Source organism: Dermacentor variabilis, chromosome 5, assembly GCF_050947875.1.
Source record: "Dermacentor variabilis isolate Ectoservices chromosome 5, ASM5094787v1, whole genome shotgun sequence".
Lineage (NCBI taxonomy): Eukaryota > Metazoa > Arthropoda > Arachnida > Ixodida > Ixodidae > Dermacentor > Dermacentor variabilis.
In genome coordinates, this window is record NC_134572.1 from 168963948 (window position 1) to 168980068 (window position 16121).

Here is a 16121-nt window from a genome sequence, read left to right on the forward strand (position 1 = left end):
TGTCTATTAAAGCCGGTTGGACTTTGTTGCTGAGCACAGCGCCAAGTCATGTCCGCTGTTGTTGCATTCAGATATGGAAGAAATGTGAAAGCTGCGGTCTCTTACACTCGCTTTAGCATGAAAAGGGAACTACAAAGGGATGTTGCACTGGGTTGATTATTTGCCGTTGCAGCATACCACGAACATGTGTATAACTGTGAGAATTGTTTTGGTAAGCAATAAAAGGCGCAATAAAATAAACAATAAAGGCCTAGGAGATTCCGTCGTAAATTCTCCGAACATCATAAACTTTGGAAAGCGTCTGTTGCTTACTATTCATTATTTGAGTGATGAATAGGGTTTATATCGAGTTTATATGAACGATAGAAATACATTCACTCAGTTTTGAGAGCTACCGTAAGGAAGGAAGGAAGGAAAAAGTGGAGAAAGAAGGCAGGGAGGTTAACCAGTTTAGCTTAACCGGTTTGCTACCCTACACATGGGAGCGGGATGGGGAGGGGATGAAAGATGGGGAGAAGAGATGGAGAGCACATAACACGGCACACACATCGTTGGTTAGAGTCTGTCACTCTTGCGCGGCACGTGACATCATTGTCACAGCCGCTTGTCCAAGCCCGTCTCCGCCACCGTAAGCATGGTAACAAAGCAAATATACGTTGTGCTCCGTGACCTATACCACCACTGTTCGTGTACCTGGCAGGAACTTCACAAGGAACAACGCTCCTTCCTGTGCCGCCTTATAACGAGAGCTATAACGGCCATCTTGTTTGAAAAGCATACTTCACCAGACTAAACTATATTGGTATTGTTTGCCTTTCGGCAACCTCTAAAATTAATCGGTAGACCGACACTGTTTGGGGAGTGAAGTTCTGCATTCTATGGGCGGAAATCAAGAACAATTAAGTGATTTGCAGCACTTTACCCAGGTAGACTGATTCGCGGTCCGGTACAGCGAAGTCTTCTTCCTATGCAAGCTGTGTTTTAGTCACCGCAGCATCGCTGTCTTTTGTTATTCCTCCACTTTCCATGTATTTTTCTTGTCGTGGTGACAGCATCGTGGGCAATGGGTATATAAGACATTGGCGAGCCGTGCCTCGTCAGTGTCTCCGCTATCCGTCTTGCACGAGCTGTAAGAGTTCTCTCGGGTGATCACTCAACATGAAGGCTGTATTCACCATCTCCTTGTTGCTGGTCACCTTCGTGGCTGCAGCTTCGGCCCATCACATGGAGCTCTGTGGTATGTTTTTCAGCGAGGCGTATCATTTGCGCAGCTGTTCAGAAAGCTCTTGTCTCTAATCGACCCTGTGCTATTGAGCTATTCAAAAATTACTGCCATCCTTATCGCTTCTGCGAGCTACGGGACGTCATTTAAACAGTTACCTACATCAGTCTGGACACAAAACTACAGGGCAACTGCGGAACACTAACAGAGCACAACAGATGAAAACTTCATTCTGTGCCTTTGTTTTGTTACAGATAAGTGGCTCGCATTGAATTAAATACAAGTGGCTCGCATTGGAAACCGTGTGCCAGTAAACGTCTTCGGATTGCGATGCACTCTGATAGGGGCTGCATCATAACCAGATAGGTGCCGAAAACGAAAGTTGCACAAGTTTATTGGTAGCGACTATTCAGCACTACTTAGCAACCAAGAGTCTTCGGTGTTTGAAATTAGTGAACGATTAAATAAATAAATTATTAGTAACACATGATTTTTTGTCGCAGTCAGCCGGGGAACGGTACTTCTTAGGGACGTCTGAAATGTTTAAAGAAGAATAAGAGCAGCTCTATCGCCTTCAGTACTTTGCCAGACAAGCTTCAGCTTTTCAGAGACCCTGTTTGTTTTTTATTTGATTCTACATCAGGATAGTATTACTAGTGGTAGAACTACAGACGTATTTCTTAGTTAATTGAGGGCAATCATCAGAGACGATATTCTTTTTTAGGCTAGTTCATGCAGAACACAGATTATTGTTCCCAAAACTCAGTACCTTTACGCACTGCTGTGGCAATTTAGGAAAGACTGCCTCGCATGCTCTCACCATTCACTCAGTTATGGTCGACGCATGTCGCAAATATTGCTTTACCGTTTGCGCGAAAATGGAGCATAATGCTTACAGCTCATATACCGGCACCTAAATACAAATAGCTTTTAAGTACAAAGTGGGATTTACATTAGGCAAGCTGAGGAACATAGCGCTCTCTATTGGGCGTGATGTCAACAATTTCAGTCATTTGATTTGTAATTCATTACCTTTGTTCCTGTGTGTTCCAGGTAAGAGCTATCCCGAGCTGGCCATCGAGCTGGAATGTATTACACGACGCATATCTAGACGAGTGAGTGCCCCTTTGTGAACTAGCTTGGCGGCTCCCAGGGATGAAAAAGTCATGTCTTTTAAAATCTATATCCCCTTGCACTCAGACATTCATCCTCTCAGCGTCCCACCTCGTCTGAAGAAAGTACATGGCAGGGTCACGACCCCATTGTAGTGGTCACTCTGTTTCAGTGACGATCCACGGCAATTTCTGAGCGAGAATTAGAATACACGTAAACAGCTATTCTCGGTATGCGCATGAATGCACTGGAGCGAAGGTGTACTTCTCAAGCATTGCCTTGCAATGGGAATCAGAGAGCACCATTCTAGCCAAGCAACACCTTTTTAACTTGACAAAGAGCTGTGCTACAGAGGGCGAACTGGATGAAGAGCTTGCGTTTAAAATCCCGTAAATAAAATTTGTATAACATCAACGAATGTAATGTGCGCAAGGCAGTTTTGTAGTGATAGCTCAACGCGAATTTTAAGAAAAGAAATAAAGAACCACGACAGTCATACGTACCTCCCATGTAAGCGAAAGCATATTCTGCTCCCTCATGAAAAAATCGGCGATATGAGCCAAATATTACGAGCAATTTCAGAATAGACACCAACTGTGGATCTGATAATTACTTATAACATCAGTCGAGCTACCCTTGCAGTTCCCAACTGAGTTGAACTTCTTAATATACTATTCTAGGGTGTCAAATATTTGTTTCTTGTCGCTTACTATACCAAATACCATCAGCCATAGCAATCTACAAGGCCAAAGATTAATGCTTCTGGAGACTCTTCTAAATTATTCTCCAGAGGGAAGCCGCATTTTGGCGCAGACGTACCAATCTATGAGCAAACGCATTTTGATCTTTCCTAAACAATGGTTTCTGCTCAATTAGTAAGTATGGCTTGTATGAGATAGCTTATGAAATAATTTTTTGTCTCAACTTGCGTAAAGCAGTTTATTATTTCGCTGAACTTAAACGTTCTTTCATGGCTTTAGGATGACGTAAAGGTATTATAGTATTACATTTAGCAGCCTCTTAGCTTATTCGAATTTTGACAGAAACGAAAGCTGCTGAAACTTACGAGTTCGCTACCACGGCATGTTTATTTTAGTCACTGATCACTAGGCGCTGGCGTTCTTAAATTGGATCAGTTTGTCACGAGCGAATATATATCATAATTAGACTTAAATGTTAGTTTGAAGATTTACATTTACAGAAACCTAAACATGCAATCAAGTGATTGGCAAGGAAACAAATTCTTAAATGGCAGATATAGGTTCATTATAGAGATAATATGTACTTTCACCGAAAGCAACTATTTAGAAGGTACGGTATGCTCATTGGAGTATGTCCACGTCAGCAATGATTGCTTGAAGGTCATATGGCCGGCATTACTAAAATTTACAGAAGCTTATGGGTGTCTTCGCAAAGAACAGTTGGCATTGGGGTATTCCCCAGTGCAAACTTAGCTAGCCAAACTTTCAGCAACAAAACTGATGTGTGCTCACGAAGGGGTGAACAAAATTATAGGTGTGACTTTACGACGTAGCTACAAAGTCAGTGTGGATTACAAATAAAGTGTGAGTATATGACGTTAACTTTAAAGGTGTCATTAGAAGGCAAAATTGTAGCTGTGCAGGTGGCTGAATGTACAGCGCCGATAATCGGTTGTTTGTAGGAATAATAATATGAATGTCAAAAGAATGAACCCTGCACTTTTTGACGGCAGAAAATTAGGTGAAAAAAAGAGATATAGAATGAAAATTGATGGCAAACGCTCGGTGTATTTCAAGCAGAGAGTCTGACTTCGAGACGCACTTATAGTGCACTAGTGCACTGCATGAGAATAGCATGTAGTAAAGAATCAGGGAAAAAAACCTATATACACTACGGGTTAAACCTGTGATTCTTTCTTGCGTGTGACCCTCAGTAAGAGCCGCGGCTATTACAATTTGCGGAGATTTTGCGCCGACCATGCTTCTATTCTGTAAGTTCAATTTTCTGCTGGAAACATTTACACTAAACAGCTTCTTCATGAATTCAATTCATTCGTTTCTCTTTTTAATTTGAAGCGACCTTGAGAGAATAGATTTTCTAGTGCATGGAATCGCTGTGCTGACTACGTTAGAATAAATTTGTATGTTTTTGCATGTATACATTTTGTTTTACAGACTAACCAAGCTTTTGCCCATGCCGTGTGGACGTTGCGATGCCCTACCTATGCTTGTGCGATAAGAAAGATGTGCTCGTATAATGACCTGGTACGTGTCCCAGTTTGCATTCATTCGACACTAGTCCTATGAATGACATTCGCGCTAGTTGTGACAGCTTGTCAGATCGCTACTACGCTTTCAAATTCACTGACATATGATATAGTGTAAAAACAACGCTAGTTGAACTAATATAATTCCGGATCTAGTTTGCCTTCATTGATCAAATACACACAATTGCGTGCCATTTATTAATACAAGCTAATAAATAAAATAGCTTGCATGCTGTAATTTGTCTTGGGTTGGCAAGCTTCCATGTATTTCCGTGGTCTCCCATTATGTCAGTAAGCTTAAAACAAAAGTTCCCAGAAAAAGTCATCCCCAATCTGAAGAAATCAGACGTATTGCACGACGAATAACTCGTTGGCTTAACAACGCTTTTATCAAGAAAAGTCGAGACGGCTGTGGTAAAAGCACTTTGCACGACGTTGCTGTGTCCAACAGTGCCTGAAATATCAGTATCGTGCGGATCCTTTTTTTTCTGTCATCAAAAGTGGATGTTTTATCGGGTCATATTTTACCTGACGCATTCTCGGTCGTATTGCTTACCTATTGGATGATGTTTAGTGCTTACTTCTACCATCGTGCCTCTAGGGACATTATATTTTTTCGTGTGTGTGTCCAGATAAGACTCATTCCCACTTTTGCTCCCGTAGAGTATTTCGCAGAGTTCCCCTGTGGCATGTGTTGTGCCATAGCGTAGTACTCGTGGGTTGTTCTGTATGTAATGATCAAAATTGATCTGGCTGTTTTCTTGTCATCTCTTATACGATTCTTGGCCCGCGCATGCATGATACGAGTATATCTTGGTAGTCCTAAAGTAGCTTCATTTTTTCCAATTCGTAAACCTTGTTATTGGTCACATGGAGCCCCTACGATGCAAACCTGCAACTGATGAAATAAAAAGTTATGTTCTTTCGTTCTAGCAGAAATTGCTCGGACTGTTTTCGCCCTAAATATAGTATTGCAGTAGGATCGTTCTTTATTAGCAGGAATTCTTGGTGTTCAATTACGGCTAATGTAGCCTGTAGACCTCACATGGACACGTGAGGGCGAGTGCATCACAACGATTAGGTTATCTATGTCACCGAACACCGCTGAACTCATAGTGAACAACGTCAATTATTCTTAGTATCCCAGCCTTGCCCAAATCATCTATGTGGTACACATCTCAAGATCATTTGATCAATGGGCAAACGTATGCTTTGAATGACGTAGGTAATTTATTGTACCATCACACTACCTTTTAACCAAGAACTCGCAATCAATAACCAGGGCACGGGCTGCCCCTCAGTGTTGTTTTGTGCATATCGAAGCGCCTAGATGATATATCTGGCTTCACTGGAGTTTCTGCTCTTGTGTCGGCACTCCACTGATATGCCCACCCTATTACTATCTAATCAGCGAGTATATTAACAATCTTATTATATTCTCCAAAATTATATTTCTAATCTGCTAGCAATATTGTACACTGTAGAAAGTGCCATAACAGTGCACACATAGTGCTACCTATTCTAACATAATAGGTAGTACTATATGTACAACTCTTACTCTCGTACGTGTTTACTATATTTATCAACTTAAGTACATTTGTACATGTTGCTTTCATCGTGATCACCCATAATTTATTGTTCCTAATGATTTGTTTATTTTTTCTTCACTGGTATTTCTCGCTAACTGGGCTTTGTTTACTAGTTCTTGCTGGTGGTGCTCTAAGGTACATTATAATTGGTATAACTCCAGGAAATCTCAAATAAGCCCTTAAACTTCTATCGGTTACAGCAATGTACCGCATCGCGTATATCTTATTCTAAAAATGAAAATATCCAAAAAGCGTATACAAGCGGGAACGCAGATGTGACGTGTGAAAAAGAAAAGCCCCAGACACCACCACGTAAAAGATACAGTGCCTGTTGTATAACCGCATCAAACTACCGATACAGCTAGTAAGGTATACGCCTCGTGCACCGCCTATAGAGGCGCCACTGAAAGCCACCTACCAGACGCTTCCAACAGTACACGCGGGAGCAGTAGCAGACGACAACCCTTTGCAGCAAAGGTTGCTGAAATTCGCGGCTGCGATTTCTCCTTTGTTCGGGTGCCAGGCTGCGTCTTCTGCGGTGACAGCTGTAGGGAAGAAGCTGACCTCTGTGCGAGCGGGTATGAACACAATGTTACCGGTGTTTGGGACAACATGGTCCACATACGTGCAAGATGTGTCCCGCAGACAAACGCCATGAACCCCGTTTACATGACGTGGAGCTCATGCTCACTAGCCGATAAATTTTGTTGAGTGATGCGATCTCTCGATGTTTTTTTTTATTCTACCCTTGCCGCAATGCTGCTTCTTTACCTGCTTAATAAGCACCCGTAGTTAGTGCAGACTTATATCAAACAAATCCGCACGGTGCAATCTCTGCATATGCCGTGGGGATTTTTCTGCCGATGAATACATGTGACATCGCCGAATAAGTGCAGTCGAAGTCACCTCAAGAAGAGTAATTGCCAATTTATTGATGGAAACGCGTACACTAGCCAACGAAGTCACCAAACACACGGGTTAATAAAAGCGCGTGTTAGTGCTGTACCGCCGATGCAATCCTGCTGCATACGCCGATGAACTACCGTTCCCGCTGCAGTTTGTGCAATATTAAGTTCCCCAAGGGAGCTGCTTGGAAACGTACAAAGCTGAAGACTGACCAACATTTCAGTACTTTTTTATATTACTAGAGAGAGGTGCCACATGATATATTTAAAGGCAGAGCAGCGCCAGTCAAAGTAGTTGAGCGCTGACGGCAAGGCCCGGTTTATTCGTCTGCAGCGTAAGTAGACCCGCCGTGGTTGCTCAGTGGCTGCGGGATCGAATCCCGGCCACGGCGGCCGCATTTCGATGGGGGCGAAGTGCGAAAACACCCGTGTGCTTAGATATAGGTGCACGTTAAAGAACCCCAGGTGGTCAAAATTTCCGGAGTCCTCCACTACGGCGTGCCTCATAATCAGAAAGTGGTTTTGGCACGTAAAACCCCAAATATTATTATGCAGCGTAAGTATAAGAAAGAATTCAGTTGAGTACAAAACTCACATGCAAGAAAGGACTACGTTGTGAAACAAACAAAGCACTCGGCGTGTTAAGTTTGCTCAGGCAGCATCGAGGTGTGATGACTTCCCAAACGGGACGCGAACTTTTCAGCGAGAAATGGAACAAAAATACCATATGCAGCAGCTATTAGAAATTCTCGCCCTGAACTACCTACTTTTTAAACACATTTCAAAAACGCAAACAATATCTATGATGCCCTCGGGCGAAAAGAATAAAGCTGTTAAAGAAGCACTTCCTTGGTATCATTCCGATAAGACACAGCGTGATTTATGCCCTTTACAAACAAGGCAGGGTGAAAACTTCGCAGCTCAAAAGAATCAACAAGAGTTATGCATGGAGCAACTAACAACACTCAAACATGTGCGAAGCCATGCATAAAACAGATGTAAAAACATGAAGTGCGCGACACCTGGTGCGAGGATTTACCGCGCCACAGGAAACCAACAATTTCAGTTCTTAGAAACTTCAGTAGCTTTAACATGCAACACAATGCGCTCGTGTAGTCGTGCTGCCTAGCTAGCGCAGCGCGGTAAAGAAGCGGAAAACAATATAAGCGGCAAACAGCATTCGAACTTTAGCGAAATGCCTTTAAACCTCATGCTGCACTGCAGACGAACTTCGTTGCTCACGCGTCTATGATCGAGAGGAAAAAAACACCGACGAAACAAAGGAAAGGATGAGAACAAGAAACTTCCCTTCGAAGCGACGATCCATTTTTGCTAGCGTTGCTCTCGCTGATGAGGCTTTGCCAGGAAGGATTAGAACCGCATCGCCGGCACGTTTTTACCTGTATTTGAGCCTCCCACCCTGCAACAATTCTTCTTCGACATTCCCTGAAGCTTTGGCCACCCCACATGTGCGAATGGTGTTGCCTATCTTGCTCTGAAAACGTGAATAAGACAGAGAAGCACGATCAACGACACAACAAACTGCGGCGCGCGCCAGGCTCCTCTCCCGCGTGTTCTGCGCAAGGCCGCCACCAGTGGCGCGTCCGTCGGCGTGCACGACGCGTATAGACCAAAGCTGCAACTAAAGCTTGACATTATATCTTACTGTCTTCCACTTTGATTGCATTATTGCAGCATTTATAGAATACGTAACAAGCGAAGAGCCTCAAAAGACATTAGCACGACTTCCATCATGGAGATATACAGTCTTACACCGGGTAGTAACGTTCACAACTGAGATCAATTCATCAATTCCGCCCTCTGCGCTGTAAATAATGAAACTAGAGCAAGTTATTAAGCGTTCTTTACACACGGAATAGTGGTGTGGTTCATCTGAACCACAGACAACGTCCTTAGAGGGACGTGTAATAAATTTCTGCACGATGATATATCTTTTATTTTGCAACAAGGTGCAAACGAACTTACTTAACTTTATTGTGTGCTCTATTTCTTCAGTACTTGATTTGAGGGGATGAATTGTCTGAATACATATATATATATATATATATATATATATATATATATATATATATATATATATATATATATATATATATATATATATATATATATATATATATATATATATATATATATAGGGAGAAACCTACTAGCACGAACGACGGCGAGCCCTGTAAGCCATTTGGAAATATGCATGCTGTGTCTTTGAAGGCGTCATTTGTTGCAATGAGGATACTCTTATATTTAGATAAGCCGATTCGACATCTCTTCAGCGGAACGTGACTACGACCCTCCACTTCCACCGACGACTCCCTCTCCCGCATCCATCACGCGGTGAGATTGCGGCTGGAGAAGTGGAAGACTTCCGTTTCTAAACGCTCCACCCCAGCACGTAAACCTTAAGGCGCCTCAAGACAAGCTTGCGCCAGCGCGTGTATTTCGAGCTAGCGCGTGTAATAGTTCGAGGTAGGCGACAAACGCGCTCATAACATGGCTGCACGAAAGTACGTGAATTTTACAAAGGCCCTCTTGTAAAGGCGGTGGAAGTCCGACCACCAGGAAAATTGGCGTGGAACCCCCAAAAGCAAAAATTTTTTACTATTGTGGTTTTCTAGAAGTATATATATATATATATATATATATATATATATATATATATATATATATATATATATAGTAGGCAAAGAGGGATTCTTCAGGCTACCTTTCAAACGTAAAGAACTTGAGTGGTGCTACAAGGTAAACAGAACAAGTATTTAATTTCGACAGTTTCGATCGGTGGACCGATCTTCATCAGGGTTTACAAAAAAATGGCAGTTCAGCCCTGGTAGTGAAGACACCAGACCGGGTGCCCGGTCGTTCTTACATACATCAAACCGAGAGGAACAGTTGTGACAGTGATTGATTTTCAGCGCCTTGGCAGATTTACAGCGGCCTTTGGCAGCTATGCAGGGCAAGAGGAAGGCGGAGGCCTTCCTCTTGCCCTGCATAGCTGCCAAAGGCCGCTCGTATTGGCGTTCATTCGTGGAGCCCCGCGGGGGGCGTCCACGGAGTGTGGGGCGGTATAGGAGAAGCTCCGACTTATCAGGGGAACAGCGGAGTCCCGTGCCTTCAAGATAATTTTCTACGACGTCAATGGCGTCTTGTAGGGTAGTTTCGATTTGGCCATCACTGCCCTTCGCAGCCCAGATTGTAATGTCGTCGGCGTATATGGTATGTTCAAAGCCGTTGAGTTTTTGTAGTTCTTGTGCTAATCCGAGCATAACTAGATTAAACAGTATTAGGGAAATGACAGAGCCTTGCGGTGTGCGCGTGCTGCCGATGGAGAGTTCCTCCGATCGAATGTCTCCGACCGACAGGAAGGCCTACCGATTGGATAGAAAGTCTCTCCCGTAGTTGTGCGTTCTCTAAGGTTGAGCAAGGAGATGCGTTCGAGGATGGTGGAGTGCCTTATGTTATCGAAGGCGCCCTCGAGGTCGAGGCCCAAGATCGCCTTCGTGTGACGGGATTTGCCATCTAGGATTCGATGCTGAAGTTGGAGCATAGCGTCTTGGGTGGAAAGATGCTGTCTAAAGCCAATTATCGAGAGGGGGTAAGCACATATGTCTTCGAGGTGAGTGTTTACACGGGTTAGGAGTGCGTGCTCCATGAAGTTGGCGATATGGGCCGGAGATTGGCGAGGCTAGATGGCTTACCGGGTTTGGGAATGAGGATTACTTTGGCTGTTTTCCATGTCAGGGGAATGGATCCCTGGCGCCAGCAGTCGTTGATGTATTCGGTGAGTTGTTGCACCGAGGGGTCATCTAGATTTCTTAGTGTTTTGTTCCTTAACACCGTCTGGGCCTGGCGCCGAACGGCTGTTCAGCTTATGCAGGGCAGCATGAATTTCTGCCACGCTGAAATGTTCATCAAGGGCAGGGTTGGAGGTCCCTGTGTATGGCCCGAGAGTTTGAGTGGGCCCAGATGGGATGTACTTTTGACATAAGCTATTCTTAACGTGGTCCTGGCCATGCGTCTTGCTTTCTGTGAATAAAAGCTTGGTGAGGCGATCTTGTTTATATGAGCGGGTGGTGGTGCTATCAATCAAATGTTTCAGGATTTTCCACGAGCGGGGGTGGTGGAGTTGCCCGTCTAGAGAGTGACAGAGTTCTGTCCATTGCTGTTGGCTTAGAACGCGGCAGTGTGCTACAGTTTCCTTGTTGAGAAGTACGACCTTTCGTCTGAGTCTTCTATTGAGCCGTTGTCCCTTCCATCTAGAGAGGATGGATGATTTGGCCTCGATAAGGTGGGCGAATCTACTGTCCATGCGCTCAGTCGGGGCATCTCTTGTGATAATGCGGGTGGCCGATTTAGTATCAGACAGTAGATCGCATGACCATGATTCTGTGGCGGTAATGGGAGTGTCCGTCGTTGCTGTTACACGGCGTTTACGGAACGCATCCCAGTCCGTCCAAGTAAAATCCTTTGTTCTTCTCATAGCGGCTGTTAGGTGTGGGAGAGTAATTTCGATGATAGAATGATCACTCCCGTGGTCGTGTTGGGTGTTGCGCCAATGGGCGTTGTCTGCGTTTTGGTGAAAGTGAGGTCTGGTGTCGTGTCTCATTCAGTAGAAGTGCCGAGGCGAGTGAGGAAGGCTGGGTCAGTAATGAGTGTAAGCCCGAGATCATGGGAGTCTTGCTATAAGTTACGACCTGCAGCAGAGCTGTGTCTGTAACCCCATCCTGTGTGCGGGAGATTGAAGTCACCTCCGATGATAAGGGGGCTGCTGCCTGTGATTTTAAGGGCCTTTTTGAAGAGGGTTAGAAATCGGCTATGGCGTTGAGATGGAGTATAGTAGATATTGAGGATAAATATTCCTTTCTTTCGTTTTCTGTGCGGGATGAGCTCAATTAAGAGGTGTTCGATGCGCCGATCGTTGAGATCGTGTTCGATTGCGGTAGTTCTTTTTCGAGCGAGTGTGGAGACTCTGTGTGGAGCGTTGTTCGCAGTGAAAGGTTGATATCCTGGAAGGCTGACCGGAGTATCGTGCGTTTCCTGGAGTAAGATTACGTCGGGTTGACATGAAGTAGTACGGAGGTGTTGACGGAGAACAGGTTGTTTATGGAGGTAGCCTCGGCAGTTCCACTGCCACAATGTTGTGTCAGTGTTAGTGTGGGCCATGATGAAGGATATGGGATGCCACAGGTGGCAGGGTGGCGGCGACAGTTCCTGTGGTGTCCATGGCTACGGCTTGAGCGGTGGAAGTGGTTTGTGTGAAAAGGGTTTGAATATTAGCTTCCATGGTGGTGACTCTGTGCATAAGGGCGATTAGAGAATTCTGTAAAGTTTCCACCGTGCTTTGGAGTGTTACGAGCATATCTTTGACTTCGGAGCGTACTTGGCCCTGAGCTCCTTCTTGGAGGGCTCGCTTTTTTGGGGCTGGTCTTGAGAGCTCTTAAGGTTGGCTGTTGGTAGCGGGTTCTGTGGTGTTAGGTGTGGGTTGGGTTTTGGGTTGTTTGAGGCTGTGAACCTCCTTGGTAAGCTTTCGGATTAAATCACGCATAACTGCGTTTTCTTTCTTAAGGTGTTCGATGTCTGTGTTGTCTGTGTTGGGTTTAGGGAGTGGGGGGGATTTTACGTCACCCTCTTGAGAGACGCCCGTAAGGGCCTCTGCGAAGCTCACCTAATAATAATAATAATAATAATAATAATAATAATAATAATAATAATAATAATAATAATAATAATAATAATAATAATAATAATAATTTTTCCTAGCTTGTCATTGCTCAAACTAAGCCGTAACAGTATTTACATAACCCAGATAAATATATTGAGTATAACTAAAGCATATCGCGGCAAGAAACGCCGACTGACTATTCTTACTCTTTGTAAAACAAAATATAATAGCGACGACGTTTCAATATTCAACAATCTCTACCTATTGCATCTGTTACAGTTATTACAGAAAATAAGCGCTAAAGGCAATACGGGATGAAACAGCTTTTCTTATATCATCCCGAATATTTCTTTCTTCTTTGTCATGTACAAAGTTCTTTTTCCTTATTTCTGTTCGACAAGTCTTCAACGGTTCATACATGCACTTTTTGGTGCGTATGCAACATATTCGGCACTAACGACAGGCCATGCTTCTTTCTTTTAATTCAGGAGGGAGCCATGGCCTATTTCTTTACTGTAAGTATATTTCTCTTTTTTTATTATTTCTTGCATCGAGTCGTTGGCTCACACAGTGGTGAGACAGGTCGCTGAAATAGTTCTTGAAATTTAGCTTACCATAGATAGTGCTATCAATGGTGCTTGATTATGCACGCTGAAGAGATTTCCGAGAGGAATTCAATCAAGAATTGTCCATAAATAAGGAAGGACAAATACATCGAGGCAAGTGTAGCACCTGGCTCCAGACAAGCCCAGTCTTTACGTGAAAGCATACGCAGTCGAACCTGTTAGAAACCGCCAACGCTGTGGTTCAAAGATGGCCTCAAAGATGTGCTACTGTTTTAGGATGCCATATGCCGCGTGATGCAAGCGATGAGAGCACGAAGTCACGGACTGTTAAAAATAACTGTAGCTCTAGCGCACGGCATTGTGGCTTCTCGTATGCAGTATTCAGGACGATTCAATGTCGTTAACCGCAGTTAGAAGCATGATGAGCGTATTCTAACATCTTCTATTATTGCATCTGCATACAGAATATTAATGCATCTTTAACATGCGAAGAGGGCGCAGCTCGAAAACTTTTTACCAATAGCAGAGGGATAATGGCAAAAAGCGTCGAATCAGAAATAATTATTTTTCTTTTGTTTGGTCTGATCATGCATAATCAGTGTGTAGACGTGATATAAGATTGGAACATATTGCGGTTTTCACGACGCCGCGTACAATACATACTGGTGAAGTCGAGATGGCCCGAAAATTCTTTGATCAATCTCTGAGGGCCGATTGCAGAATTGAAATAGACAAGTTTGGAATAGCCATACGTTATAGCGCTCCAGGTCAGTGTTATGGCTGCACTCATTGAATAATATATGTCACCCAAGTAGATGACATACTGTATGAAGTCATCACCTGTGTCAGAAAGCCACAAAAGAAGAGGAATAAGTGAAATAAACTGTGCTTCGTTTATAGATTAAACGATGAAAGAAACCACGCCGATCGAAACATATTTTGCTGGTGAGCTCAGGCACCAATGTAAGATTCGAAGTATCGAATTTAAACAAAGGCCTTGTGTTTACATATGCGTATAGGCTGCTCTGACCAATACAAAGAGAGTTGTTGGATTTAGAAAGTGGTTTGTACCAAGGCATTACAAGTTCCTTCAGTAAGAGGACTCGTAAGAAATATCTTTATTACCTAACTTATCACTCCTTAGGAGCCTGAAGCTCTTCAAAATTCACCAAGGACACATTGTCCACGATCCGATGTCAGTGTTAGTTATGTTTTATGTGATTGCGCACTGTAAAATAGCGCCCACCATAGAATTGTGTTTTCTTAATAACAACTGGTAGGGACGCTTTAACAAATTTGGTGGGTCCCAAGAATGTGTACTTTGGGATTGTATAACCCACCACTGCTAAATAAACTATCGAACATTAAAAAATGCTTGCATTAGCGCACACTATGAAAAGACGCACTTAAAGACTTACCACAATCACTTTTCTGTTGACGTCAGGTGGATATCGGTAAAAGGACGAGGTGTCTCCACTCTATATCATTGTCGCAATATCTTCTACGTCTTTTCGAACTGCTGGACTTTGATCATGATCTCAATTCATCCCATGATCTGAAAATCGCAGCGAATGTCCAATTCTGAAAAAGTTGTCCCAGCAGTATATATATATATATATATATATATATATATATATATATATATATATATATATATATATATGTATATATATATATATATATATATATATACTGCTGGGAGATTATACAGTGAGATATACAGTGCAATACAGTGAGATTATAATCTCACTGTATTTCAAACAATGTTGCTAGTAGCGCCTGTGACGTGTCCTGTGTCTCTTCTTTGTAATTGCGCCTTTGTTCTGCAGTATGTCGGTACGCAAACACCAACTATCCTAACAACAAGTCCTTCTACAGAACAAAATCGGAATAGCACAATTTTCACTGCAGTGGTTACGTGTGGCCTGCAGAGCCTTGTATTTTCGTTAATTCTTTGAAGAGTTGTAACAAATTTGAACGCATCCGTCTAAAAAGATACCACTGAAACAGATCACCAACTGCAATTTTCTAACGGGCACGCAGTGAGGAAGGAGTGAGCAATCATTTTCACCCGTGAAGGTAGCTACGGTCGAATTTAAATTGGATTTTGTTATGTCAGAACTACACTTTGAGTTTCCGCGACACCACAGTATAAGCCAAAACAACACTCGATAATAACTCAAAGTTTGCTGTAATAGTGTTCGTTCTTCAAACTTATTTCAGAATTAATTTGCCAAGGGGTTCTTTTTTTACAGCGCCGCCAGATCAAGCGAATTCACAATGCGGCAACGGCATGTGATCGCAATGCCCATGGAGGTAGCGGCTGGCAGCCAAGGTGGTGGCAGACCCTATTGCCTGGATATGGCCCTTGGTTTAACCCTTCCCAAAACTGGTTTTGAATAAACACAGTTACCTATGGAGAACTCTGGCCGTCAGTGTGAAAACAAAATAGCAAAATAAACATTGTGTGGCCTCTGCTACCAACTTCACTTTAGCTGCCTGCTTCAGCATGGGGCCTCATTCCTTGTGTGGAGCGAAACGTTTCTTCTATGTCTTGACTTCAATATGTCCCAATATAGGCAAGTTTCAACGCAAAGAAACATTGTTGTGCAGGCAGGCGCGCTTAGAAAGCCGTAGCATCGAAATACCATCCCCTTTTCCGCAATTCAGGGTAGGATAGGATAAACAAACTTTGTTGAAAAATAATCAGAATAACTGATAATGGTCGGCGCCCCTGGTCCAGGGCTCCAGTGACTCTTGCCATATTCTCAGCTCCCTGGAACAGGTTGAGCTTGTCA

General features: G+C 43.3%; 1 protein-coding gene across 1 annotated transcript; it reads left to right on the forward strand.

Annotated features, from left to right (window-relative positions):
* Positions 1 to 1083: 1083 nt before the first annotated feature.
* On the forward strand, positions 1084 to 15817 carry LOC142583324 (antimicrobial peptide microplusin-like). The gene is made up of 5 exons (XM_075693748.1): positions 1084 to 1237; positions 2276 to 2337; positions 4492 to 4581; positions 13246 to 13272; positions 15579 to 15817. Exons 1-5 carry the CDS (start codon positions 1159 to 1161, stop codon positions 15720 to 15722), a joined length of 402 nt encoding a protein of 133 aa, XP_075549863.1. The 5' UTR covers positions 1084 to 1158; the 3' UTR covers positions 15723 to 15817.
* The last annotated feature ends 304 nt before the right edge of the window (positions 15818 to 16121 follow it).

Excerpts from the sequence above, each read along its gene's own strand:
- LOC142583324 (XM_075693748.1), top strand. The coding sequence starts at position 1,159 with ATGAAGGCTGTATTCACCATCTCCTTGTTGCTGGTCACCTTCGTGGCT. Across the intron at positions 1,238-2,275 it reads CCATCACATGGAGCTCTGTG|GTAAGAGCTATCCCGAGCTG; the intron begins GTATGTTTTTCA and ends TGTGTGTTCCAG. Across the intron at positions 2,338-4,491 it reads CACGACGCATATCTAGACGA|ACTAACCAAGCTTTTGCCCA; the intron begins GTGAGTGCCCCT and ends TTTGTTTTACAG.